At 54.2% G+C, this 26,705-nt stretch overlaps 1 protein-coding gene across 3 annotated transcripts in view; it reads right to left on the bottom strand.

The window, feature by feature from the left end:
• PLEKHA7 (pleckstrin homology domain containing A7) overlaps positions 1–26,705 on the bottom strand; it is a 206,453-nt gene that overhangs the window by 11,868 nt on the left and 167,880 nt on the right. For all 3 annotated transcript variants that reach the window (XM_079788148.1, XM_079788149.1, XM_079788150.1), the window contains 11 exons: positions 24,304–24,357; positions 14,776–14,844; positions 14,513–14,593; positions 13,605–13,754; positions 12,935–13,036; positions 7,550–7,658; positions 7,175–7,401; positions 3,376–3,564; positions 3,161–3,278; positions 1,223–1,326; positions 440–640 (listed from right to left, as the gene is read on the bottom strand). In XM_079788148.1, coding sequence (XP_079644274.1) covers positions 440–640; positions 1,223–1,326; positions 3,161–3,278; positions 3,376–3,564; positions 7,175–7,401; positions 7,550–7,658; positions 12,935–13,036; positions 13,605–13,754; positions 14,513–14,593; positions 14,776–14,844; positions 24,304–24,357 — 1,404 coding nt within the window. The remainder of the gene's footprint in view (positions 1–439; positions 641–1,222; positions 1,327–3,160; positions 3,279–3,375; positions 3,565–7,174; positions 7,402–7,549; positions 7,659–12,934; positions 13,037–13,604; positions 13,755–14,512; positions 14,594–14,775; positions 14,845–24,303; positions 24,358–26,705) is intronic.

Below are 26,705 nucleotides of genomic sequence, written 5' to 3'. Positions count from 1 at the left end.
TGCCCCATAGGGCAACCGCGTGGGAGTTTGGGAGGCCGGCGGGCTTGTGCTCCTCCTCATCAAAGCGCCTCCCCATCTTCCTCCTCCACTCCTTGAATCCTCAAACCAAGTACCTATTCCCAAGTCCTTGATTACGAGACTCCCGATGCCCACAAAGGCCTCGCTCGGTCAAGCTCCACTCAGAGGACTGACTGGACGTTTCCTCAGGCTCCCTGACGCCTGCCGTGACATCCTCACTCCAGCTCTGCTTCCCCCTCACCCTCTTGGCCCGGTCACACCCGTGTCCCAGCGTGTGAACACAACAGCCCCGAGAGGTGCCCTCGGAATCCTCTGGGTCACCGGCCCCCTCTCCCTGGGGTGTGACGTGCTTGTGTGTGGGGGACTCGGGGAAGCTCTGCTCCCTGTCCCGGCCCCACCTGCCTGGACCCTCCTAACATACTGAGCCAAGATCTCCAGGGAGCGGGTGGCTGAGGTAGCGAGACGAGGGCAGGCTCGTCCTCTCCCCTTGGCTCAGCGTCTTCTTGCGCTCCCGGACCAGGGCCTTCTGGTGCCGCTTCATGCGCTCCAGCTGCTCCTCCGCACTCATCTTGCCCCGCTGGTGGTCCCCTGAGTACAGACGCTCCAAGGCACTCTTGGGTCTCTGAGGAGGAAGAGGCGAGAGACAGGGCGGCTGGGCTGGGAACACACAGGGCAGCCACACGGCGGCTTCACTCCCGTTCTGTGTCCGTCTGTCTCTCTCTCTCTCACACACAAACACACGCTTATCTAGTTGGGCTCCTCTCGGCCGTGGAGAACCACTGTCTCTAAGCATACTCATAGGCACGACGCCCCCGGCCCCTCGGGCTTCCTGGGCAGCAGCCCATTCTGCAGATGCAGACACTGAGGCCCAGGCCTGTCCAGTCAGGCACACAGGCGGCACGTGGTGGGGTCAGAACTCAGGGTGCAGACTTCCTGGGCGCCCTCCTTTGAGCCGGAGAGGCTGGGGAGAAAGGTGGGGGTGTCCTCAGGAAACAGGAAGGGCAGCGTGATGCCCTCTTGGTGGACTGTGGGGGGAGACATCTCTGAGCACATGGTGACAGGGACCCTGAGCTCAGGAGGAGCTGAGACGACCTCAGAGACCATCCCAGGCCTCACAGGATCGCAGTCACCGTCCACCGTGGAGCCCGTCCCTCTGTGCGTGAGGGAGCAGCGAGCTCCTCGGAAACTTCTCAAGGCCACTCACAGGGAAGGTCAGCTTGCTGCTTTCGGCATTCAGACCCCTCCGGAGGGTGACGTAGGGCGCAATGGTGGACGACTGCTGGAGCCTTGATGTGGACCCCGAGAGCCCTTAGTGAGGAAAGAGAAAGGCAGGTGTATTGGTGGGGGGTGGCCAGGCCACCAGCCCCTCCCCAGTCACCTCCCACTGCCATGAAGGGACCACGGGGGCTCAGCCCACAACCCGCTCTTCTTCCTCCCCAGGGCCTGGAAGAGCAAGGCCCCAGGGAGAGGATGAGGGGCCAGTCCAGGGGTGCCCTCTGTCCCCAATGGGGGACAGTGCCCCTAGAGATCTGTGGACGACCCTAGTCTTCCCGCACACGCAGAAGATGGAAAGGATGGAGAGGTGGGTATTCCTTCACCCCTTCCTGCTGCTGAACTCGACCCAGTTCCGATATCCTCCTGTGTGCAGGCCCCTGAAATGCCGAGGCAGGATCAACTATTTCCGAGACCCCTCAGTGTATTCACTGGTTACTGACCACAGAGAGTGCCCACATACCTGCCTAACGAGATTGCAAATTCACCAATGCCTGGTTGACTGACTGAACAAGCAAATGCATGAAGGGATAGAAGAAGGCACCAAACGTTTACTGAGCACTTAGTCTCTCAGGCACTGTTATGTACGTGGTCCCTCTGGCCCTACAAAGTAAGCATTACTTGACCATGGCAGAGCTGCCGATCTAAGGCTCACAGGGGTTGAGAGATTTGTCCAAGGCACATGGCAGGGGCCTCACTGCCATGTGCTTCCTGTGTCTGGGTCCTATGGCTCTGAGGAGTCATCTCACCCTGGCCGGCTGCTGCCACGCCTGTGCTTTCTCCACGAGCCATGATTCTTATCAGGGGTGGTCCTCGACACCCTGACGGAGGACACCACCGGCACACCGCACGTGGGAAAGAGAGTGATGAATGTCCTACAATGTCCAGAGACTCCCAAGCAGCAAAGAACTGTCCTGCCCACAATGTCACCAATATGGCCACTGATAAACACCTCCAGGCCATAATGAATGAAGGCTGCAAGGCCTCCGGGCACAGCGCCAAGGGCAGCCATGGCCCCAACTCAGCAGGGACCAGCCCAGGCCACGGCAAGCTCAGGCCACAGCCAGCCTAGACAGCGTGGTGAGGTGGGAGTCACATAACCCCACACGGGCCGGAGCCCAGCTATGTGTCCGTCCACCTGGCCAAGGGGGGAAGCAGACAGGAGGAACAGAGGCGGGAGCACGGGCTGCCTGCTCAGGGGTTCCAGGAGGCCTCCCTGGATGGAGAGTTCTGAGGAAGAGGGTCTGGCTTTGGGGAAAATGAGCTGCTAGTGAGCCTATGGGCCTAAGTCTGTTCCCATCCCCATCTTGAAGGGATAGGGAAGGACAGCGAGAAGAAGACCCAATGGAAGAGAACAGTGTGTTTGTTTAAAGAAAGGATTCACTGAGCCCTAGAGTGACACCGAAGAGGACAGAGCCCTCTAACGGCCCTTGGTTACCGCTCTCCCAGCCTACGCTGCAGCCAGAACCCTGGGCTGGAATCCGGCTCCATCGCTCTAGCTAATTAGCAAGTTAATTTCTCTGAGCCCTAGTTTTCTTATCTCTAAAATGGAGATAATAATAGTACTTCCCCCGTACATTATGAATATTAACTAAGTGATTACAAAGTGCTTAACACGACACAGTGCCGAGCGTTACAGCAATTGCTGTCAGCGTTGTGCCCAGGAACAGATGTAATAAAGAGAAAGGGAACCAGCATGTGGGCTGGAGAAAGGACGGACAGGCCCTCCCCGAAGCCCAGGACCCGTGGCAGCTGGGGCCCAAGGCCCAAAGCTGCAGGCAGAAGGGTGCGAGGTACCGGGTGAGGGTTGGGGAGCAGTGATGGGCAGAGCTGGGGTTCCCAGAAGCCTCCGTGGAGAGGGGTGACTTACCTCTGCTGGGCAGCGTCTGGTACCTGCTCTCAGAGCCCCCGGGCCCCAGGGGAGGCTGAGCCACGTCCCCACCGAAAGTCGTCAGCTCGGGCTCACTAACGTAGGACCGGAGCTCCACCTGCGAGCAGAGTCAAAGGCGGTCATACCTGCCCAGCGTCACACCACCTTCCCTCTCCCCGCCCTCAGTGGGCAGCCCCAGGGTGCTCTCTGCTCACCCTCGAGTCCCCGTTCACACACTGCACCTGCTCCCGATCTCGCTTCCTCTCGTCCGACTGCCGCTTGAGGCCCCGCACAGAAGTGTGCCGGATGACGGTGGCCTCCCTGGGCAGAGGCGGCACGGCCGGGGGCTGGTCGTCCGGGCTGTAGAGCTCAGGGAGCGGGGGCCTGGGCGGTGCCTCGTCTTCCTGCTCAGGGAAAGCGCCCAGTGAGGAGCTGGAGGGAGGAGGCCCGGTGGCCCCACCCCAGAGGTGGCCCCAATGCTGGAACAGGCCCCCCCAGGCCTGAAGAGCACAGCCACTTCAGCCCAGAGGTGCCACCATTCCCCCTGGCAGAGCCATGAAGAAGGTGACACCCTGGCTCCAAATCCTTTCTTCCCTTTGAGTCACATTTTCTGTTTTTCCAAGAGTTGCCAATACTGTGTCCCCAAATCCAGAACTCAGGTCTCTACTCGCCTGGAATGCATCATAGGGGGAGCAGGCTGGCAACCTGGTAAGTCTGTGACAGCCGCCCCGCCCCCACGTCAGCCCCCTCCAAGGTGCTTAGGCTGAGCGCACGGCTCCTGCCTGGTCTCAGGACCCCTCAGCAGGTGGAGCGCTGAGTAAGGACAGTCTACCTCCTCTTGCCCTCTCTATCAGAAATGCGAACGGTCACAAAACATTTCCTCCTTCCTGACGTGGCGGCTGAGCAGGCGGTCAGAACGGGTGACTCGCTGCCTGCCCCACAGCCCACTCCCTGGGGATGATGAATGTCACTATTTCCCTTGACATCGCCCCCCCTTACCCCCCCCCCCCCCCCCCCGGCCCGGCCCAGGACACTCTCTGAGGGCTGTGGCTTCTCCATGGATCAACAGCCTGGCTCCCAAATGCCAGGGACACCTACTCCCGGGACACATGACCACTGAGACCTGTTCCTCCCAAACTCCCCCTTCCTTAGTCTAATTTTGCTTTGTTTTCCAGAATTTTGCAGAGTTCGGGAAAGGGCGCTGCAAGCTTGCCTTGCAAAGCGTTAGCGGAATTCTTCGTATGCAACACATTTCATCACTGTGTGAATGTTCTCTCCACAAGCTCTCTGAGCAACCCGGTTTCCAACCCTGACAAAGGTCTCAGAATCACCAGTTTCTGAAAAGCTCCCCAGAATGATAAACACAAAACACTGATTGCCCTTGATAGAAGGCAATAGAATGCCTGGAGGCAGAGGGTAGAGGGAGGCACTTTATTATATATTGTTTCATATCTTTTGATTTTGTACCCTTCAAGAGGATTATCTAATAAAGAGGTAAGTGACATTAAATTCAAGAAACGAAGCCAAATAAAAATAAAAGAACCACAGCTACATGCAATAATGGGGATGGATCACACAAGTATAATGTTGAGGAAAAGATGCAAGATACAAAAGAATAAATACAGGCAAAACTAAGGTATTTAGAGATGCAAATGTAGGTAGAAAAACTAAAAAAAGGCAAGGAGATTATCCCAAATGTCAAGCCAGTGGCCACCTCTGGCAGCAGGGCCTGCACTGGGAAGGAAGCCGCAGGCCTGAGGGCTCTGGTCGCTGCAAAGCTCTATTCCTTAGTCTGGGTGTTGGTATAACACGGGTGGTCTCTTTATTAATGTGTTAAATTATATGTTCATGTTTTACATCAACTTCAGGTTGTCATTATTTCACAAATATAAATATAAAAAGAGCAAACAATAATAAAAATATGGTGAAACTGGTGAACACACATGCAATCCTAGAGGAGGGGAGAGAAGACCCCATTGGCTGTGATGCTGACCCAACTGGAAAAGCCCTGCCCCCGAGCCACAGAGGACCACGCTGGGAAGATGGGCCTCTAGTCAGAGCTGGTTGCTGTGCATAAGGGGAAACTGAGGAAGCTTAGCGAGGACCCAGAGAGAACAAGGGCTGGAATCCAGCTGGTCCAGCTCCCGGCTAGCACCCTCTCCCTCTGCTGCTGGTCCTGGCGGGCAGGTCCCTGCCTCATGTCAGCAGCCGTCCTCCCCAGCCATTCCTGTTTAAGTTGCTATTTCTACCTCCTGGCTTGTGGCTGGTGCTCCGGGCCCCTTAGATCTGGGATGAGGAGGGAGATCTTAAGGTAAAGAAATTCACAATGAGGCCACGCGCCCCGGGGCCCGGGTGATGCTGGGTCCTGGGTCCGGGTGAGGCCGCGCCCCTGGGTCCGAGCGAGACCAAACCAGAGGGAGTTGGACCTGCATTACCACCATTTGTCCACCATCCAGAACTGAAAAGTCAGTGCTGACATGTACACATAAGGAACTGGTAGACATTGAAATTGGGTCTCAAAAGAACTGTTGGTCCAGAAAGAAACTCACTACAGACTGATTCATTTGCCTGTCAGCATAACTATTATTGCTCGTCTCACATTCGGTTCTTATAAGTATATTTCTAGTAACACATGATCTCACTCATCTAGGGGAAATGATGAACAACATAGACTGATGAACAAGAACAGACCCAGAAACAAGGAGGCATCGATCGGACTGTCGGGCCTCAGAGAGAGGGTAGGGGAGGGTGCGGGTAGCAGGGAGAGATCAACCAAAGGACTTGTGCATGCATACAAGCCTAACCAATGGTTAAAGACAACAGGGGGGTGGGGGCATCCGTGGGGAGGGGTGTGGGATGGGAATGGGGGGATGAGGACAAATATGTGACACCTTAATCAATAAAGAAATTTAAAAAATAAAATAAAATAAAATAAAATTCTATAATCAAAAACAACAACAAAAACAATAAAAAAAAAAAAAAGAAATTCACAATGACCCTGGGTCCTGGCACCTGTCTCCCAGCTCTGGGCCCTGGGCCCTGCCGGTAGATGGAGAGGAGGGTATGGGAACTTGTGTGTTTAAGCCACTGCTGTGCAGTCGTCAGAGGTACTAGGCACACATGGTGCCCCGGCAAAGCTCCTCCAAGCAAAATCCTGGAGGTCCCCCTTCCCAGGGCCCCTCTGCTATGGCTCTCCGGTCACTTGGACGACCCCTCGGGTTCTCCGGCCAGAGCTGGCCTGGCCTTGGAGACTTGAGCTATTCCGGTACCTGACGACATCTTCTGTTTCTTTAAAGTCTCCTGCTGTCCCAGACTCTGCCAAGGGCTTGGACTCTCTCTATGCCAGGCAAGCCAAGGCATTGGCCTAGGCAGTCACAGGGCCACAAGTCTGACCTGAGGACCTGGGGCGGATGTCCGGTAAGATGGCAGATGGCACAGGGAATGATCAGGAGATGTGGACTGACTCTACTAACCAATAATGAGACTGTAAGCAAACTGAACACCTCTGGGCCTCAGTTCTCTTACCTGTGGCATGGGGATACTGGCCTTCCTGTCTGTACTCCATGAGGCTATTTTAAGGCTCAAATGTACCTACTACCCAGCAGCATGCTCAACTGTAGGGGAAGATAAGAGAGACTCTTCTGCTGAGATGAGCTGATCGCCCACAAACGTGTGTAACTGTAGATTTGCAAGGAGCAGCCACACACCTGTCTGCACGGTGCAGACCACAAATTCTGCCTCCTCATCGCAGTCACTTCCTCTTGCTGGGCCTCAGTTTTCCCAGCTGCAAAATGGGAGGGTTGGGCTAGCTTATATCCAGGGAATTATATCCTAATTCTGGGAGTCTGAGGTCCAATGGCAGGGCCCTTCCGCTCCTTAACCTCTCATGGCTCAGGACTTTGGCTGGTTCTATCTCCCCATGTTTCCCTAAAAACTTTTCTCCCGAGAGAAGCTGACCTGCGGACAGAGAGAAAAAGACGGTGCTCGGCTCCTGGTTCTGGTCATCGTACTTACAACTTTGGGCTTCGTCTTGGTTGGTGACTGAAGAGGAGACGTCACCTTCCTCAGCTGGGGCGGGTGAGGTCGGTAGGGCAGGTAGGTTTGCAGCTGAGGGAAGAGCCGAACCTCCAGAGGGGTCCGCACAGGGCTGGTGGGAGGGCTGGGCTGCGGGGGCGGCTTGCTCTCAGAAGTCGAGAGTGAAGGCACAGGCGGGTGAGGAAACAAAGGCACTGTTTTTCTCTCTAAGGGGCATGCATAGAGGGAAGCAAAGGATAGGATGGAACCAAGACCTGCTTCCCGGAGGAGTGACACACAGGAGGACCTGCCCCCCCCTCCCCGAGGGCCACCCCTCCTGCCTGGGCACTGGCCCCCAGGAGACGCCCCACTCACCAGGATTTTTGACCGATTCCACCAGGATTCTGAAGTTCTCCTTGTTCGCACTCAGGCCTGCAGTGACATCCTCAATCCTCCAGAGATCCTTCTGTATCTGCGACTTCTCCTACGGAAGACGAGCGGTGGTTCACTTCCTTCTTAGCTCCTCACGAGACGGTTTCCCACGGGACTTGTGCTGTCATTTCAGACAGGGCCCCGCACCCTGGGCGGGTAGCATTTCCTAGGGAAACCCCACCCGGGCGAGAGCCCAGCCTGCTCCACGGCTTCACGGGGAAGCGCAGACGTGAAGGATGCTCAAGGCCCGGGAGAGAAACGTCAGGGGCGCTCTCGCACGTCCGCCTCGCCTAGTTCCACCTCATTTAGGAACAGGCTGCCTTGGACGCTGTAGGACTCCACTTACGTGAGGCATGAAGGCTGTCAGATTCAGAGAGAAAGCAGAGGGTGGGTGCAGGTGCTGGGGGAAGGGGAGGGATGGGGCTCTTATTTCCTGGGTACAGAATTCCAGGTCTGCAAGGCAAAGAGCTGTGCAGACAGGTGCACAACAATGTGAATACACTTAACACTGCCCACCTGTACACCGGAACGCGGGGAAGGTGGTCAACTTCACGTTATGTACGTTTTGCCACAATTTTTAAAAACAGGCCATCTCAGGCAACTTTGGCATAAGGGAAGGAGAGAAGGCAAGGACTAGAGGTTACGCCTTCCCTAGACTATAAAGAGCACCGTTTAAAAGACAGTTAATCCTGGGATGTGACGTTTAGTTCAGAGTACAATGGGCTGTAGAAATTTTTGGCAATAAAAGGGAACGAAGTACTGACACATGCTACGTGGACGAACCTTGAAAACATGACGGTGCATGAAAGAAGCCAGACACAGAAGGCCACGGATTGTACCATTCCATTTATATAAACGTCCAGAAGAGGTAAATCCAGGAAGAAAGAACATAGATTAGTGCTTGGCTAGAGCAGGAGTGGGGATTGAGGGTGGGGATGGGGAGTGACCGTTAATAGGTACAGGGTTCCTTTTGGGGGATGATGAAGTTGTCATAATATTGTGGGGATGGTTACGCAACTCTGAATATTCTAAAAACCAATAAATTGTATGCTTTAAAAGGGAATTATATAATTAGTCTGTTATTTTTTTTATTTTATTCTGTTAATCCTCACTCAAGGACATTTTTCCATTGATTTTTAGAAAGTGGAAGGGAGGGGGTGAGAGAGAGAGAGAGGGAGAGAGAGAGAGAGAGAGAGAGAGAGAGAGAGAGAGAAAGAAACATTGAGTGGCTGCCTCCTGCATCAGCCTCGACCCTCGACAGGCCAGGGATAGAGCCTGTAACTGAGGCACATGCCCTTGGCCGGAATCAAACCCAGAGCCCTTCAGTCCGAGGGCCAACACTCCATCCACTGAGCCAAACCGGCTACGGCAAAGCTGTTGTTTTTTAAAGTAACGGGGAGAGAGCCAGGCTACAGGACCACAGGCACACTTGGGAAGTCACAACCAAAACCGGCTGGGAAGAGGCCCTAGAAAGACGTGAGCGGGGTCTGCAGTGGTTCAGGGATGGCGGGCATCTTTTAAGAGAGTTGTTTAAACATCAAATAGAATATTCTTTCAGCTTTTAAATGACCACGGACAAGCCAATAATGACCACATCCCCGGCCACACTCAGCCAGAAGAGATCCCGCATGCGCCATGCTCATGGCCACGTCTGATTCTACACCTAGACTATGTGCTCCCTGATCCATCCTCCAGAGGCGAGTTTTCAGCAGATTCTTAGTACATGTATGTTCAATGATCAAGGACCAATCACATAAAAGTTCCGGGTCAAATACTGTCCAACAGCCATGACAACAGATGTCCGAGGCCTCCCTCCTAGCAGCTCAGCCTCCCACACTCTCCCCACCCCTAATACACCAACGCACATCCTCAGGGCGGACAAGCCGATAATGAACTTGAGGCCCGGCTCCTCACTGAAGCACACGTGTCCTAAAGCAGACGTGTCTGTGAGCCCAGAGTGTGGGTACAAGCGAACAGGGTTATCTCTAGAGCGGAGGCCCCAGGCAGAGTGCTGGCAGCAGGTGAAGGGGGAGCACGGGCTTAGAATCAACTCCCTCCTCCCCTGGCAGTCTCCCTGGCACACTTCTCCTGCCAGTTAGTTCACAAGCCTGCCCCCACTCTGCCCTTCTGCCACCCCCACCCGTAAGAGAAGAGCAGGCCAGAGAACCTCAATCTTTCTCCAAGGGCGATGGAATTTCAGAACTTAATGACGAGGCGAAGGAAGCTTTTGGGGAGCAAGGCAGTGGGGTTTCATTCCTGCATCCTCACGCCAGGCTGGGCAGGATGGCTGCTGTGCACTCCACGCAGCAAAGGCTTGACTCATCGGACACCTACAGAGACCCTCGCCGCTCACTGCCTCTCACATGGCTACCCAGAGGCGCTTTGATCCTCTGGCTTCCCCGCCCAGGGGGCCATGAAAATCTTTATAAACAAAGCCACGCATCTTCCATAAAAAGGCTATGGCTTTTCTCACCGCCAAACCTGGCTGAAGGGAGGCGAGCTTCCAGGCTCCACTCCTGAGAATGTGTGCATCTCCAGTGTTAATGATTTATTCAGGCCTCTATTCAACAGCTTGCCTGGCCTTGAATTACACCAAAGTGGACACAGCGTCTGCTCAGAGAAGGGCTTTGTGAGCTTGCGGTCACTGAGGCATCAGGGAAAGTGTGAGCAGGGCCTCCGGGTAGATACATATCAAGCAGCAGGGACCAGGCTCCAAACCGGCCTATGTTTCAGTCACTTACTAGGGAGTCTGTGACAAGACCTGTGCATTGTACCCATTTGTTCTGTGGAGGGGAGAGAGGCTCTGGGCCTGCCCTATGTTACGTCACCGTGGAATGAGCTGCAGTAGGAATACAAATGGCCCATAATCACCCGAAGAGATGTCTAACCTACTGGGCAAGTAAATAAATGCAAATTAAAACAAGATGTCCTTTTTCAGCAAGTCGACTGGCGAAAACTAAAGAGAGCGATAACATCAAGTGCTGGCAAGGATGTGGGTAGACGGGTTCCGGACTTTCATTCATGTGGGTGGGAGGGCAAATGAGAACAGCCTTTTAGAGAGCGATCCGGCAGCATCCAGCCACACGAAGATGTACACTCTTTTCAACCCACTGAGTCTGCGCCTAGGGACCTGTCTTAGATTCAATGTCCCTCAGAGGAGGAATAGCTAAGCAAAGGATGAACTGTCCAGACTACAAAATTCTATGCAGCAGTGAAGAACTACTTTAATTTCATTTACTTAGACCAGCGATTTTCAACCTTTTTCATCTCATGGCACACATAAACCAATTACTAAAACTTTTTGGCACACCGAAATATATATATTTTGCCGATCTGACAAAAAAAAATAGGTATAATTTAGATTCATTCACACTAGACAGTTATTGTTGTGTTTGCTGTTGTCATTTTTTCACTTGACAATCTAAGGGAAAAGAGGTCGGTGCCCCTGACTAAATTAGTCAGTGTTGCATGTTTTAAACATTCTTATGGCATACCTTTTGAAAATCGCCAAATTAGACCAACAATGTTCAGTACAACTCTCTGAGGTTATGGAAATCTTCTATCATCTGTGCTGGCCAATCCAGCAGCCACTGGCCACATGTGGCTACTGGGCAGCTGAAATGATTCTAGTGTGACTGAGGAACAAGTTTTTAATGTTCGTTCGTTTTAATTAAGTTATGTTTAAATTTAAGTAGCTACCGTATTGGGCAGCATAAACTTGGGGGTATCTTTCCTAGAAAGATTGCCACAACATAAAGTTATGACAAAAAAGTGAGTTCCTGGACAAGGAGTTAGAATGATTCCTCTTTAAATAAACGTAACGGTCACCCTCAAATAAATTAAATCACTCTGTATGTGCACATGTTTGGAAATGCAAAGACAATGGTCAGAAGGCGACTTTGCAAACTGAGGCACTCATTACCCACAAGGGAGGTGGTGGTCTAGGGCAGAGGGAAGAGAAGCTTTTATTTTTTGGTTTTGCTTCTTATTGTTCGGACTTTTCTGAGAGATGTAGTCCCATGTGATTTGTATAATCATAGAAATATAAGGAATAAAGAGCTAAAAAAATTACTGCTAAAATTAACGTGGCTCATTGAAGTCCCAAAAGATATGTATAACAGGACAGGACAGTTTAAGAAACTAGTAATCAGAAACAATCGTGCGAAGGACTTTGTCAATATTCACCTAGTATTTTCATGCCACTGGGCTAAGTGCTGGGAATACAAAACAGAGTAGGAGGATGTTAGTCAGCTTGAATGAAGGGACATTATAGGAAAAATACAGCAGCAGCAGGAGACAGACAAGCGGGGGACCGAGCAGGCCAGCCCTGAGCCACAGGCAGGTCTCCACCTGGCCCTGGATTGGGCTCTCTAGACCCAGTGCCCAGTGGTGAGTGGGGGGACAGCAGGACCTGGGAAAAGCCTCCCAGTCCCGAACTTCCATCTCTTTTTGGGGTGAGGCTGATGTCAGGAGAGTCAACATGTTCATTCAATCACTTGAGTGAGAAGCCTTCGCTAGAACTAGTCCATCCATGAGCAAGCCAAGCACCCAAACTGGCCTAGCTGAATTAATGCTCGCTGAACTCAAAATCGAATTCACAGGGCCCGAAAGGGGAGATAGAGACCTGAAGCTGGGTTCAAAAGCAGGTTACTTTCCATTTTTAAAACGTCGAGGGGGGAGCCTGGTTGGGCACCACAGTGAGGGAACGAAGGCTGGGCCTGTGAGGACTGGACCGGGAGGAAGGAAAACCGCACAGGCCTTCCTTCTCTCAGCTCTGGGGGCAGAGGCAGTTGTCACCAGGTGGCCTGGTTTTTAAGGACAGAGGAAGCGGGGCCCTAAGGTGCCTTTCCTGAGGAGGGCAGGGGCCACAGCGACGGGTATCTCCTAGCCTGGCACCTCCTGGATTCACACTACCTCCTCAGGTGAAGGCTCGATAGCATCTATCTTCAGGAATCAGAGGACGGAAGGAAGGGGGTGGGGCTGTCCGCTGCTGTCTCCGTGAAGAGCTAGGACCCAAGATGGGCCAAGAACCAACGAACACAGATCACTCTAGGGTCTCTGTGAGGGTCTCAACGTTGGCATTTGTCTCCTCTTGGGGCCGATTTTCCAAATGTAAAACCCTTACAAAACACGCCCCAGAATCTGTCTAAAAGCAGAGAGGCGGGAACTGTGGGGAGGCTGGGCATCACAGCCTTGCCGGGGGAAGGATCCCAGAGGGAGAGACCTTGGGGAGGTGAGCAGGCTGAGCCCCGGGAGAGGAGAGAAGGCCCTGGGTGGGGGTCTCCCAAGGAATCAGGGCCCAGGACGGAGAGAGAGCCCCTGAGCCACCTGGAAAAAGAAGGCCCTTCGGTGCTGCTCCTGCAGGGTGTGCTTCAGCTGCGCCACGTCGCTCTCCAGCTTCAGGTATTCGTTCCAGGCATTTTCCATCTCCTGTTGGCCAAGGAAACGCTCTGCCTCTTAGCCGTCCTTGCCCCCAGAAGCCCCATGCACACCTGTGCTCCCGACCACAGCCGGCCCGCCAGGGGCAGAGGAAGAGGCCCCGCAGGCCTGGTGGGGCTGGTGAGAGAGACATGGGCTGTCTTCTCACGCACGCGCTGACCTGGCCATCTGCCCTGCCCCCTCCTCCACCCTTGGGGACACTTTGGTGCCCAGGCCTGGCAGAAAGGGGCCTGCACCACATCAGATGGACAGATCAAGTGGAAATTCTGACATCTTGGAATTAACGCAGATCAGGGAAAAGCCTTGCAGGCCGCTCTGAGGAATCTGGTCCCTTGGGTGTCACTGCAGTCCTGCAGGAGTCGCTGACGGAAAGGACCCTAAGGCACCTCTGGACACGTCACCCCTGGACACGGTAAGCTACTGCCAGGAGGCAGCCTGCTACCCCAAGCCTCTGGCCCCTGGCGGCCGATTCAGTTACAGCCGGGGAGCTGAGGAGAGCAGCCCCCTGCCCCGCCCAGCCGGAGGGAAGTGTGTGCCGCCCTCCCCGGCCTCTACGCACAGTGGACTCTCTGCAGAGCTCCGCCCGGATGTGGACCAGGTCCTCCTGCAGCAACCTCTGCTGGCAGGCGATCTTGTCCAGGTGCTGGGGCTGGTCTCGGTACTGCTCCATCTGTCTGTGCAGCACCTCCAGCACGGACTCCAGCTGGTCCTACCGGGCAAGGGTCCAAGAGCAAGGTCATAAGGACAGTCCCCGGAGGCCTCCCATACACACCAGAAACTAAACAGAGCTGCAAGACCGAACCGCTGACTGAGGGCCAGTGTCCAGCTGGGGCCTGAGAGTCAGGGTCTCTGAACCCCGCTCTGACTCTGCCCACTGGGTGGCCTGGGGCAAGTCACCTAACTGCGCCTCAGTTCCCTTGTCTACAAAATGGGCACAAGGCTATCAACCCCTCATAGGATCAAGGATGAGGATAAATCAGAGTCAAGGAAAACTCTTTAAGGTCTTAGGACAAAGGGCATGTTATAAACCTTCAACATCACAAATATAACACCTGGTAAAATGCAATAAAGAAAAAAATTCACACTAAGTGTCTAAGAGATCAAACATTGGTGCCCCCCAACTCTGCCCGGCCCATTCCTGCCCTTCCATCCAGACTTGCTTCCTCCATAGCCCAGATCCTAGGGGGCCCTCCTCTCCCAGGCTCACCTCACCAGGCCTCCAGGGAGAGGTGGGCCAGAGCAGAATTAAGGGGGTGGGAGGAGGAGGGCAGTGGTATTAGGTCAAGGTCTCCCTAAAAGGTTTCCTCCAGGTTCAGAAAGAACCCCCACCCAAGAAACACCCTTTAAACCCAAACACATTGTTCTGGATAAACGAACACCTGTTGTTCAACACCATCCTGTCTATGGCTGTGAAAAGACAAACCCCCTACCCCACCCAGCCTAAGATTATGCAAAAGTGATACATACCTTGTTCTCCTTGAGGGCGCGTATCTTGTCTTCCAAGTCCTGGAGGATCCTGTCTTGTTCACAGAAGATGCTCAGTTTGACCTGTGAGCAAGAACAGGTTGGAGAGGGCCTGGGATGATGAGGAAAGGGCATGGCCTTGGAGTGCCAACAGGAAGCCTCCGGCTACAGAACCCTCCAAACCCTCCTGACGCTGCCCACCCCGGGGCTGGGGACAGCAGGCAGCCGAGGGGAGCGAGCGGTCAGCTACCACTCAGTTCACTCACGTCAATGTCACTCTCGGCAATCTTCATTGGTTTCAGGCTTCGATCCTTGAGAAGGTCCCGGCCTGTCATCTGTGAGGTGAACAAGTTGAAGGAGATTTAACCACAGGGTTTGGGATCCAAACTCCAGAAGGAAAGCGAGCCCCACGGTGGATGGGTGTAGAAGTCTTGACAGCGGCAGGGAGGGTCACAGCACAGGAGGGGCAAAACTGAGGCAACATCTGCTTCATTTTCATGCCCATTTCATTTTAGGAAGAAACTGAAACCTTTTCAAGGTTCTAGTAGCACTTGTAAATTCCTCAAACTAAAGGGAATGCAGATATTCAAATTATAGCATCATCAACTGCAGCAGTTTCTGTTTGCTCAAAATCAGTATGAGTCTTGGAAGATTTGCCCCTGATAAGAGAGCTTTCCTACTGAATCTGGAGTCAAACACAAGTGACTGAAGTCCAGGGCAGTGGGGTGGGTGGACCAGGAGGAACGAGCAAATCCCCGGGACAACGTGAAGCCTTCGTTTCAGGAAGTGTCTGAGTAGCCCACCTCCCCATGAGCAAGGTCAGCCTTCCCCACTCTAACTATCGGGGAAGAGGACCCGGCCAAGGGAAGAAGGAACCTGGATAATTCCTGGTTGGGGTTTTCAATGGATCCTGAAATAACTGGTGTTATTACTTGTATATTACCCCGTCCTCTTAAGACAGGAAGCCACAAAGCAATAAACAAAAATCACCCAAACTTATGGGCAGGTAGAATTTCACATTTCCCATCCCCCCTTGACCCCACGTGGGCAACACGTTTCCCATCCCTCCCTGACCCCTACAAAGCTAAACCTAACTCTTTAGCCTATGTTTTCATTTCTCTAAATGTCATTTCTTGCCAAAAGCTGTGTGGGAGTGGGGGGGGAGGGGAGGGTTTAAACAGGTGCCCTCCCCCTATGGCCAAGCCATGGGCAGGAACTGCCAAGTTGAATGTGCCCCCGTAGGGAACTCCATTTTGCAGATCTACCAGGGAAACAGGGAGTAGCTAACCATGGCCAAGACAGGTGGTGGTGTGTCCCAGTGCGGATGGACAGACAGCTGCTGGGGAGATGGCCCTCGCTTCCTCCCTACTCCATCTGGGAGGTCCAGTAAGTTTGTGAATGTGAATCAGAAGCAGAAATATATTGGCAAGCATTTCCCTCAGAACTCAAGCCCTGTTCCCCCCCCCCCCCCCAAGATGTCCAACTGTCCTATATTCCCTTCTTCTTGACAATCATTATCAGCAAAGGTCAAGGTCTTGGCCTGAGGACTGAGTCTGGCTGCAGACCTGCCCGCACTCATCCCCAGGCTCCCTTTGGTCACACAGCAGAGGGCAGGGACCACTTATTTATCTCAGTGAAGTCAGCCCTGAATACAAGGCCTGGCACTGAAGGGCCCTCAGCAAAGGCTCCTTGCATTCCAAGTAGGCCAAAGGGAAATACTTGTACATCAGTGCTGTCGAGTTCCTAGGGGGAAAAATGGATCTCCAGCCAAATTCTGCTCTTCAAACTGACAGGTTATGTGTACATACATGTATACACACAGTCACGGAACACACCGACTCCAGCAACAATCCACAAACAAACAGGCAGAAGGGGAGAGGGAGGCGGTGGAGTTAATCCTGGTGAACCACAGACGGCTGAACTTCCCGGGCAGGACGTGGGCCTTTAAACTCAGGGGAACCCAGCAGGGGATGCAGTAGAGCCTTCACTCTGCGCCCCAGTCCTTCGTCAAAGCAGAGGGCAGAGCTTGTCTACCCTCCACGGGGCTGACACTCGGCTCATTTCCCAGGAAGAAATCATGTTCAAAGTGAGATATGCTTTGGGGACTTTTCCTCCTGGCAAAACTCTTCCCCGTTTATCACTGAAGCTTTTTACAGATGATATCTTTTCGATACTGAAAGAGCCAGGCAGAGAATCTAATTGAGCGATGCCTCGTTTATCCAGCACCGCCAGGAATTAAGTGAGGGATTGCACACAAAAAGGGCATTTTGAGGAAGCCAAGCTTTTTAAATTTTTTTGGTGGAAAGCTTATGAAAAGTATGCCCTTCACTGCCTTCACAGAATGATGAATATATAGTCAACCTTTTATGGGGGGATGATCAATCATTATAAAAAATCAGCAATATAGAATTTCTTAGGAGCTATTGGCCCTTGATTAAGTGCTCCCAAATTCCTGTGACTTCATGTCCATTTTAGATTGACATGTAATGTTTCTTTTCTCTCTTGGGGTATTAGCACTCCTTCTTTTCAAAGAAGTAACCTTCCCCGGTCCCCTTTCCATGTGCTGCTCTTCAGGTGCTGGGAGTTAGGAATGCGAACTCGGACCGAGTCTCTCAGGATTAGAAATTCAATGCAGGTGACATTCTTGCTGTTTTCCCCATCTCCCTGCCTCTAGCTGGGTGTGGCGCCCTCCCAGGGAGATGCTCCACACCTGGTCTCTCCCACAACGAAGGGCCTCAGTACAGCAGATGGAATGTTCTGTCTCCCCTCACTAGGAACTAACCTAATTAGGGGGTAACTGTCAGGACTGTGACCCATTTTTCTCTGCATCCTCAAAGCCCAGCCAGGGCCCGTCACACTGAGGATCTTCGGGAAATGTTTGCCTCGTGAGTCTGTGATTGTTACAAAACAAGGCGAGCTGGCTGTGCCCAGGGCCCAAGCCCTGAGTCAAGGCCACCGGTTTTAGAGCTGGGCTTTGTGATCGTGTTCACACAGCTCGGAGGCCCTTTCAGCTTCTGAATGAGGCTGTCCCGAAGCGCCGAGGCTACTATGAAATCCCCACAAGAAGTGTCTGACATCTACTTTTCCTTTTAAAACTGTGCTTTGTGTTAGCCATGTCTAAATCCACCGACAGCATCAAGCGTGGGCTGACACGGTGCCTGCATCAGAAAGGCACTGCAGGTGGCCCGGCCATCCTGCTCCCTCCCCCACCTCCCAGGACACCTCTTCTCAGGGCTCAGGATGACGAGGCGTGGCCCCTGCTTCCCAACCTGCATCCTCCCTTGAAAGCGACAAAAGCTGGCCGTGTTCCAGGCACAGATTCTGCATCAGTTGACGCGAGGGGTGGGAGGCCCTATTTTGTTCTAGCCCAGCTCCAGACCTCAGCACCCTGCCCCGAGGAAGAGCCACCGTAATGCAGGCCCACGGTGGGAATCTGAGGACACCCAGCGCCTCCAAGATGACCCCGAACAACCGCTCCCTCCCAAGGCTCATGCTCGACTACCCAGGCCATGCCGGTCTCTGTCTAGGCCAGGCCTCGCTGTGGAGGCAGGTGAGGGAGGATGGGACATGACACAAGCTGGAAGCAAAGCTGGCGAGCCCCCCCACCCACACCCCCACCCCGCCCCCCTGTGGCAGCACAAAAGATGGAATCACAGGACAGGACGGATGAGAGGCTCAGCCTGGTGCACCAGCCAAAATGCTGACAGGAGCTTAACAGAAAGGAAAGAAACGGGAATGACTTGCAGGAAGCCTGGGGTGGTGAGGAGAGCCCCTGGTTAAGCACGTGATGGAATCGGCGCTGAGCCGGAAGCATGGAATGGCCCCGCCTGGAGACACGGGTCAGATCATCTTACGCGTCTCCTGGGCCGCCAGCCCTGTGCTGACTTCTTCAGCACTCTGTAAAGCACGTTGATCAAAGGCTCGTTATTTTTTATCTGTTCCAAACAGAAAGGCAAATACAACAAAACGTCACAGGTGAGACATCAAACAACACTTGAAGGAGCCAGAATTTGGGGAACGGGCAATGGGGACCCTGAAGGAGGATGTGCTACGTGTGGTCCAGTGACTGGGACTCAGTCCTCGTGCTGGCTTCCCAGCGGGCGGGCCTTTCTGGAGTTCAGTTCCCTCGTCTATAAGACTGGGGATGATGAGCTCTGCCTGAAGGACCTCCGTGCCGGCTAGCTTACGTGAGAGCCGAGTTCAGTGCCCACTTGAACCCGGGTTCTGCCACAGAAGGCAAGAGGCAACTTTGCTTTCTCCTCCGTCCTCCCTCACCACAGACTGTCATTTAGAGCGGTGCCATCGTTAGTCCCGCAGACCTTCGCCTCCACGCTGCGCTGCATCTGCATCGAAGTCACTAGTCTCACCCACGATCCCGATGCCTGCAGCCGCTCTGAGGGAGGACTGTCCTCACCGGCTCAGGCAGTGGGTCTCAACCCTGGCGGGAGCACTCGAATGACTCAGAAACTTGAACGGATACTGGTGCCCGAGTCTCAGTCTAAGAGACTCGAAGGTAGCTGGTTTGGGGTGGGGCCGGGGCATTGGGATGTTCAAAAGCCCTCCTGGGGGATTCTAACGTGCAGCCAGGATTGGGAACGTCTCCAAAACAGTGGCTCTTAAACGTTATGGTGCTTCAAAATGACCCGGAGGGCTTGTTAACACAGGGGTGGGCACAAGTAGTTTACAGCTGTGAGTAACCTTCTGTGTTACGAAAGCTATAACCTGCCTTTCTCCATACGAACAACTGTAAGCCTACCTTCCTCATCCCTGTACACAGATTTGCTGGGGCCCACCCCCAGCGGCTCTCACCGAGCTGGAGCTGGTCTGGGGTAGGCCTCGGGCCTCAGGATTTTGCATTTCCAGCCAATTCCCAGGTGTTGCTGATGCCGCCGGTCTGGCATCACACTTCCAGAGCCAGTGCTTTGAAACAACATCCCTCAACCGTGGCTACACATTAGAAACATGGAGGGAGATTCTGTTTGTTTGTTTTTAAGAGCAATACCTTAGCGCGATCAATTCAATCAGAGCCGCTGCAGTGGTCGGCAAACGCATTAGTCAACAGAGCCAAATATCAACAGGACAACGATTGAAATTTCTTTTGAGAGCCAAATCTTTTCAACGTAAACTTCTTCTAACGCCACTTCTTCAAAATAGACTCGCCCAGGCCGTGGTATTTTGTGGAAGAGCCACACTCCAAGGGGCCAAAGAGCCGCATGTGGCTCTCGAGCCGCCGTTTGCCGACCATGGCGCTAAGGGATGGGACCCAAGCAGTGATGCTCAATTAAAGAGCTCCCCGGGTTGTTCTGGCTCAGGGCCAGAGTTAATAATCTCTTCTCCAGAACAACGGACCTCAGACTTCATATGCACAAGAAGTGCCCCAAAGCTTGATGCTTAAAAAAGACAGGATTCTGGGCCCCATCTCCAGAGATTCTAATTCAGCAGACGCCCAGACCTGCGATGATTTACCAGGCTCCCAGGGGGCCCTGCAGCAGGTGGTGGCCCAGGCCACACCGTGAGGAACTTTGCTCTGGACGCTGACTGTGGGAACAGACCTGAACAGGGAGGCCCTGATCACAGGCTCAAACCGTCAGGAAGGGCCTGGGGGCCGGGCACCTGGAGCCACTGGTGACATGCCCCTCACCAGGGACAAGCGCCTCTCTGGAGCTGACTGCTACCTACTCTCCCTACAAAGGCATCAGCGGAGCAGCTGGCAGACACCCTCCCCGCTGCTCCCCGTCCCAGCTGTGCTTCACGGCTGCATAAAAACAGTTCCAGCTGCCAACAACAGGGAACCCCCACGCCCCTGTGCAGACCCAGCCGGGGGGTAGGGTCTTGAAGTGCAGAACTTCAATGCCAGAAGTACAATTCGCGAATACACCTTTAGGGCAGGTGAAGTGCGTGGTGCACGGAAGGAAGATGGCAGGTGTGCAGTGAGTCAGTGGGTTTGAATCCCAGCCGTGTGACTGCAGAAGCTACTTCTCTGATACGTGCGTTCCTGGTTGATAAGGTGGGGATAGTAATTCCTATGGCGTTGCTCAAGGATGCTGAGTGGATTGAGATAAGAACACCAGGTGCCCAAACACTGCCAGGCAGAGGCAGATGCCTAATCTACGGGGAGCCCTTTCCACCCTGGCACCGCTAGGGAAAACGCCAGAGAAGTCAACATTTCCCAAAAGAACATTAAACAAGGTGTCTTCTAAGACAGTGGAGTGCACCTTCGTGGGATCGCTTGGCACCGTAGCAGGAATGCTCATTTCAGGAAGAAAAAAACTCCACGTCACCACACCCTGATTCCAGAAGCTGAGCATCGCTGATTTGGGGGGGGGGGGGGGAGGAGGATGGGCTCTGGATCCTTAAGGCAGAGACGAGGGGGACTCTAGGCCAACCTCCTTCCTCTCCCCGAAGGACCCAGGGGGACCTCTCACAAGGAGCCGGTGACAGTGGGGACTGTGCCTGTCTGATCTCCATGCCCGGGCTCATTCAACTGTGTCCACAGAGGCCCTCATCTCAGGGGCCCCCGCCGGACTCAGCGTCCGCCCATTTTGGCTAGCACGCCACAGAACCTCAGGAGCCAGCGGCCTCAGGGTGCTCCTGACCCAGCCGCTCATCCCACCCAGTGCTCCTCTGGCCCCAGCTGCGCCGTGGTGGAGAGTTCACCGTGAGCTGAGGTGGCCCTTTGAGAAAAGTCTTTCTCCTACTAAACGGAAACCATCTACTGATAGCTACTCTCCACTTGTCCTAACTCCCCCTTAGGGCCACAGGAGACACCTGGTAATATTTCTCTCTGTCTCCCCTGGTTTGACCTAACCTCTGACCATTCTGCACTGGAGCTGTGCTAGCCGCTGTGTTTCTTGCTTCTGCCCAGCATGCCCTCCCTGAGGGACCTCGCCTTCACCCCGAGGGGAGGCGAGGCCGGGAGGAAATGAACCTGGATTTGCAGATGGCTACCTTCCCTGGCCATGTGGAGGCAGCCTGCACACTAAGGAAGGTAGACCAGTGACAACATGGTCTAAGCCCGGCGAATGTAACCCCTGTAACGTATATTCCCTCTTTGGCTTGGTAGGTTGATGTGGGTTTCAGACACTTGCAAACGAAAGCATCCCACCTATACACTCCTCAGCCATGGTTTGCAGGTCCTCAGCACCTCTCCTTTGATTCCAGCCCTTCCCTCGTCTGGGAACCCTGTACCCCAGCGGGGTCAGAGTAGAGCAGGCCTGCTGCCTCCCCGATATGGGCACCCCGTCCCTTGGAGGCAGGCCAAGGTGGTGCCTGCCTTTCCCGCAGCCACGCCAGACGGATGACTCACACGCAGCATAAACCCCCTCCCCCCCGCCCCCCAGCATCTCTTCCCACACAGGCTTCTGGTCCATTGATCGGGGGGGACTAGTTCTCCGAGAGGAGCCAGCAACTGGAGCAACATCCACAAGACCAGGGAAGGCCGGGCATCAACACAGCTGTTGTCCATGACCAACAGCGACAACTTCCAATTGCTAATGTTCTGGGCACACACAGCTCCCAGCCAGTGAAACACCCCAAGGACACACCTTGCCTCCATCACATCAAACACATTTCCTGGCACAATGACCCCCAGTTCGGTTCCATAAAACACTTAACTCCTCCGGGTGCACAGTGGTAGACGGAGATTTTCAGGAAAGTCTGGGAGGAAAGGTGATTAAGAGCATGAGCTCCAGAGTCAGAGCAACACGTAAGTACTGACTCCCCAGTACCTGCTCATGTGGCTTTGAGAAAGTCATTTCCCTCTCAGAGCTCCAGTCTATACGAAATAATCCGCCACCTCCCTCCCAGGACTGCTGAGGGGCTCACAAACTTAATCGGAGCAAAGCACAGTGGCCGGCACGCATGACACCCTGAACTGTCTTTTAGCTTCTCTTGTGAGTCAGGACACACAGGGCCTCCTGGCTTGGCTCTGCTATCCCGTGCCTCAGTTTCCCTCTCTCTAGACCCCCTTTAACACCAATCCTACAGTCTGGGCTGGATCTTTACTCCAGGACAACTGTGCGTTTCGGCTCTCCCCCACAAACAGGGGTCAGAAGACAGCTACTCCCAGGCTTCTGGCCCAGGCACTTCATTAAGTTCCTCTCGCCCTGTGCACTGAGCGTGGCGAAGGGTGTCTCACACACACCTGTGCGGCTGCCGGGCTGAGCCTCTGCCACAGGCCGAGGACGTGGATGCTCTACGAATCCTTCTGTGCCGATGGCACGGCCCCAGAACAGGGGTGAGAAGACACAGCGACATGGTGGCTGGCAGTCAGGAAGGCCAGGGACCAGGGATGTGGGGGCACACGTGGCAGATGGAGGCCAGGGGCTGTGGACCGCCCCCGGTCAGGCGGGGGTGGTGGGGTGGGCGTGGTGGAAGGACTCTGCTCCGTCCCATCAGGGCACGGGAGCACGGGCTGGGCTGCACGGTTATCCCACGCCCACGTCTGAGCACTCTACCCTGAGGCATTACTGCCACACTTAGAATACTCGTTCACGCCACGTGCACTAGAAGATGCCCTGGTTTTGAGAGAACCCTGTTTTGCTCGTGTCCAAAAACCAAGTCAGACTTCTATTCACTGCACCTTCCTTCCGGACGCCTGAGACCGGAGCATGAACGAGCTACCTCCACTTCCTGAGGCCAAGGCCACACCACCCTCCCTGGCTCTCCTTGGCTCCCTCCATCCCCTTCCCTTTCATCTCAGCCAACCCAAATATTCTGGCTCTTCCAGGCTCCACCCACATGCCACCTCCACTGGGAGCCTTCCCAGCACGGCAGCCCATGGAGAGCCTCATTATCTCCGCTCTGAGCACTGGGCCACATCTTTGTACATAAGTCTGTTATTTGGGGATGTTTTCTTTCCCCAACCCAGAGGGCCTCGATTTTACGCTTGCACCTCCCTTCTCCAGAGCCGAGTACACAGCAAGTGCTCACTAGATACAGAAGTCAATTAGTTGATTTCTAAACAGGCTGCCATAGGGCCTGGTGTTCACACCCTGCTTCTCCAAGGCTGGATGACAATCCCCGTTAAAAATCTCTCAAGCCAGGGACCCCGAAGACTGGAGGAGGTGTGCCCCGTGGCAGTCACCTGGGTGCCCTCCACCTCCCTGGCCCGCCTCTCTCGCCCGCAGTTAACTAAAGGTCACATTCCTTCCATCTGTTTCACGTCTGTTTACGGCTCAGCCATAGGAAGTGCCGTCACAGTGGGAGCTTTCAGAGAGCCCGGTGAATGCCACAGCAGCAGCTGCCAGGCAGTGCCTCTCGGTGCCACGGAGGTGCTTCCTCGGGCTCTCTGTGCCATGGAGGCTGATTGGAGCCCGGAGCTTTATCACCAGTGACGGTCTCCTAAATGGGGGTGGGAGAGACGGCACCCCTCAGAGCCACGTAATTCCACGTGGAACCGTCTCCCCAGCAGCGAACAATCCGCCGACCTACTTGTGACCAAAAGCACACACCAGGGGCTTCTCTGAACCAAACTCAGCCCCACGGCAGGCTCTGAAGCAGCAGCCGGTGATTACTTGGAGGGACCTTTGGGTTCTGACCAAGGACAGGAAGAGATCCGAATCCTGTGGTCTCATTCGGTAAGACAGACACCTCACGGCAGAATTCACAAGAAACTAAGCGCAGAATCTGAGGCTGTAAGAAATAAAACGCCTCTGATTAGACAGCAGCCGTCTCCATTTGGGACCCAGATTTGATCAGACCTGCACTGTCTTTGGCTTGGGCTTGGCTATGATGGAGCGGACACGCTCAGTCAGGTGAGTGTCCAGGGGACACGAACCCCTGATGTGGCTCACCTTTAGGTCCAGGTATTCCAGGTCTTTCTTCAGCTGGAGGTAGGTATCATCGGCCTTCAAAGGAAGCACAGAGAACCCAGTTACGAACAGCAAGGGTTTCCATAACTCAAGGCTTCATGAATGATTTACATTGCACAGCATCGGGGACAGAGACCACAGCAGACCAACTCTTCCCGGGCCACAGAGGAAGCACAAATGTCTTGGTGCAGCTTGGAGCCCGCTCTCAGCATGATGGATCTTGCAGGTCGCTGTGGGGAAAGCCAGCTTGTCCCCTCATCAGCTGAGGGGGCAGTTTGATGGCAAGGAGGGGGACGGCACACATCCCACCAGAAGGCTAGGACAGCATGCCACGGAGGCGGAGGTGATCTCCTGAGACAACTACAGAGGTCCACCTGGGAGAGGACACGCCACACCTGAGCTCGGGGCCCATCGATGGCCAGTGCTCCAAATTTTGTCATCAAACCTTTGCACTGAGTTATTCACATGCATGAAGCAAAATGACCCATGACTGGTATGGGTAAATGCCTGGAACAGATGGCCCAGAGATGTCCCCTTTTGACCTTGGCTTTCAGAATAATAAACACCAGTAGCCACTGAAAGTTTCCTGGAAGTTCTGGCTTCCTTGCTGAGCGTGGCGCCAGAGTGACCACCTCAGGAGCTACCTGAGGGAGGGCCAGTGTCAGACCTATCAGCTCGCATTGCCTCCGACAGGGCTGAGTTCTTCAGAATAATTACCAGGAAAAGTGAGAATAAGGAAAGGACTGCTCTCCTAGGACTTGTGCTTCCCATGCAGTAGGTCACGGACGCTAACTGGGAGGCAGAGAGGTTTCAAAAGCAGCCCAGGCACTTTCCCGGCAGACCAAGAGGCCTCCAGCAAGCCGAGGCGAGCGTGGCTGGGCAGATGGTCCGTTTACAGCTCTGACGTAAAACACACACACAAATGAACAAGGCGACACATTCGGGCAGTGCTTTTAAGCATGAGAAGGCCTGAAGGACCATTGCCAGGGACACTAATTAGCAAGATCTTATTTCTGTCCCCAAACCTTCCTTTTCCCCTTCCCCAGTTCCTTAATCAGCCCAGTCCCTACACACTTCCTTCTTTTTTATTGTTGGTCCCTATACACTTTCCACAGCAGTAAGAAGCACAGAGCAATGCTATTAAATCATTAATAAATTATTAATAAATTAATGTTATTATAATAAATGCTATTAAAAAAACACACCCACATTCTCAACTTAGGGTTTTTGTAAGTGTTCCCTTACTTTCCTTCTTCCAAGTACATTTCCTGAGTGCCTCAGGTCCCACTGAAACAGGACAAGGAAGGAAGGAAGGCGACAATCCCGTCGCCCTCTGCATCTGTCTTCTGCCGACATCTGTGCAACTCAGGGGGACCGGTCCTGTCTGCACCAGCATCTTCTTTAAGCTGCTCCAGACGCTGGGAGGGCAAGTGCCTGGACACTGTGCAGGCAGCACCTGGGCTTTGGATGTAACCGAGGGATCCCGGGCAAGTGACTTCCCTTCTTGATCCACTGCCTGCTGTGCGCTAACAATTCCTGCCCACCTACCCTCTCCCAGGTCACTGTGAGGCTCACCAGGCTAAGGGAGGTGAGGCTGCCTGGTCCATCGGCTGGGCACTCTGCCTTCTCCCTCCAGGCTGGCACACACCTTCAGGCACCCAGGAGTACCCACGGTGGTAACAAGGACGACAGCCAGCACAGCCCCTCGGACATGGCCACACACCAGCCTGCCAGCCACCCCTCACAGCCAGAGAAGCCACAGGTCGGGGCCTCACACCACATGCAGCCTCCTCCCCGGGGCCCGCGCACGGGGGCCCCACCACCGTGGCGCCGTGTCCGGCAGTCGCATCCAGAAGCAAACAGGCAGGGAACGAGGGAGAGAGCCAGACAGCAAGTACAGACCGGAGCGCGGCACGAGGGAACACGGGCCAGCACGTCACGCCCTTGCCTACGGGGTGGCCCCCGGCCCCCAGAGACCTGGGGTGCTGACCTGGCAGGCGGGAAAGGTCAGCTGGTGCTGCAGTAAGTGGCCCACAGCGAAATCTCGCACACTGGCCAACTTGGCCTGGTGCCGCCGTAACCGGGTGAGAAGCAGCGAGAGCTCCTCCAGCTGCAGGTGTGCAGACACATCACGAGGAAATTAGCCACCGCAGGAGCACGCCGCTATAATTACTCTTCGCCCCGTGCTGGGACAGCACTGATGTGACACCATTAGGTAATTACTGCATTAATTCTGTCAGTAGGACAAATAAAGGCACTGGCGGGAAAGGGGCTGCAGGAAGTGCTTTTTTTCAGAAAACAGCAGCCGCAGTGGCCCTCACCCAGACTCACACTTTGAAGGTGGTTAACCAATCAAAGCCAAGACCAGCAGAGGAGCTAACGAG

This window comes from Cnephaeus nilssonii, assembly GCF_951640355.1.
Source record: "Cnephaeus nilssonii genome assembly, chromosome: 13".
Lineage (NCBI taxonomy): Eukaryota > Metazoa > Chordata > Mammalia > Chiroptera > Vespertilionidae > Cnephaeus > Cnephaeus nilssonii.
The sequence above is the reverse complement of the archived record's forward strand: the minus strand, read 5'-3'. Positions and strand labels throughout refer to the sequence as shown.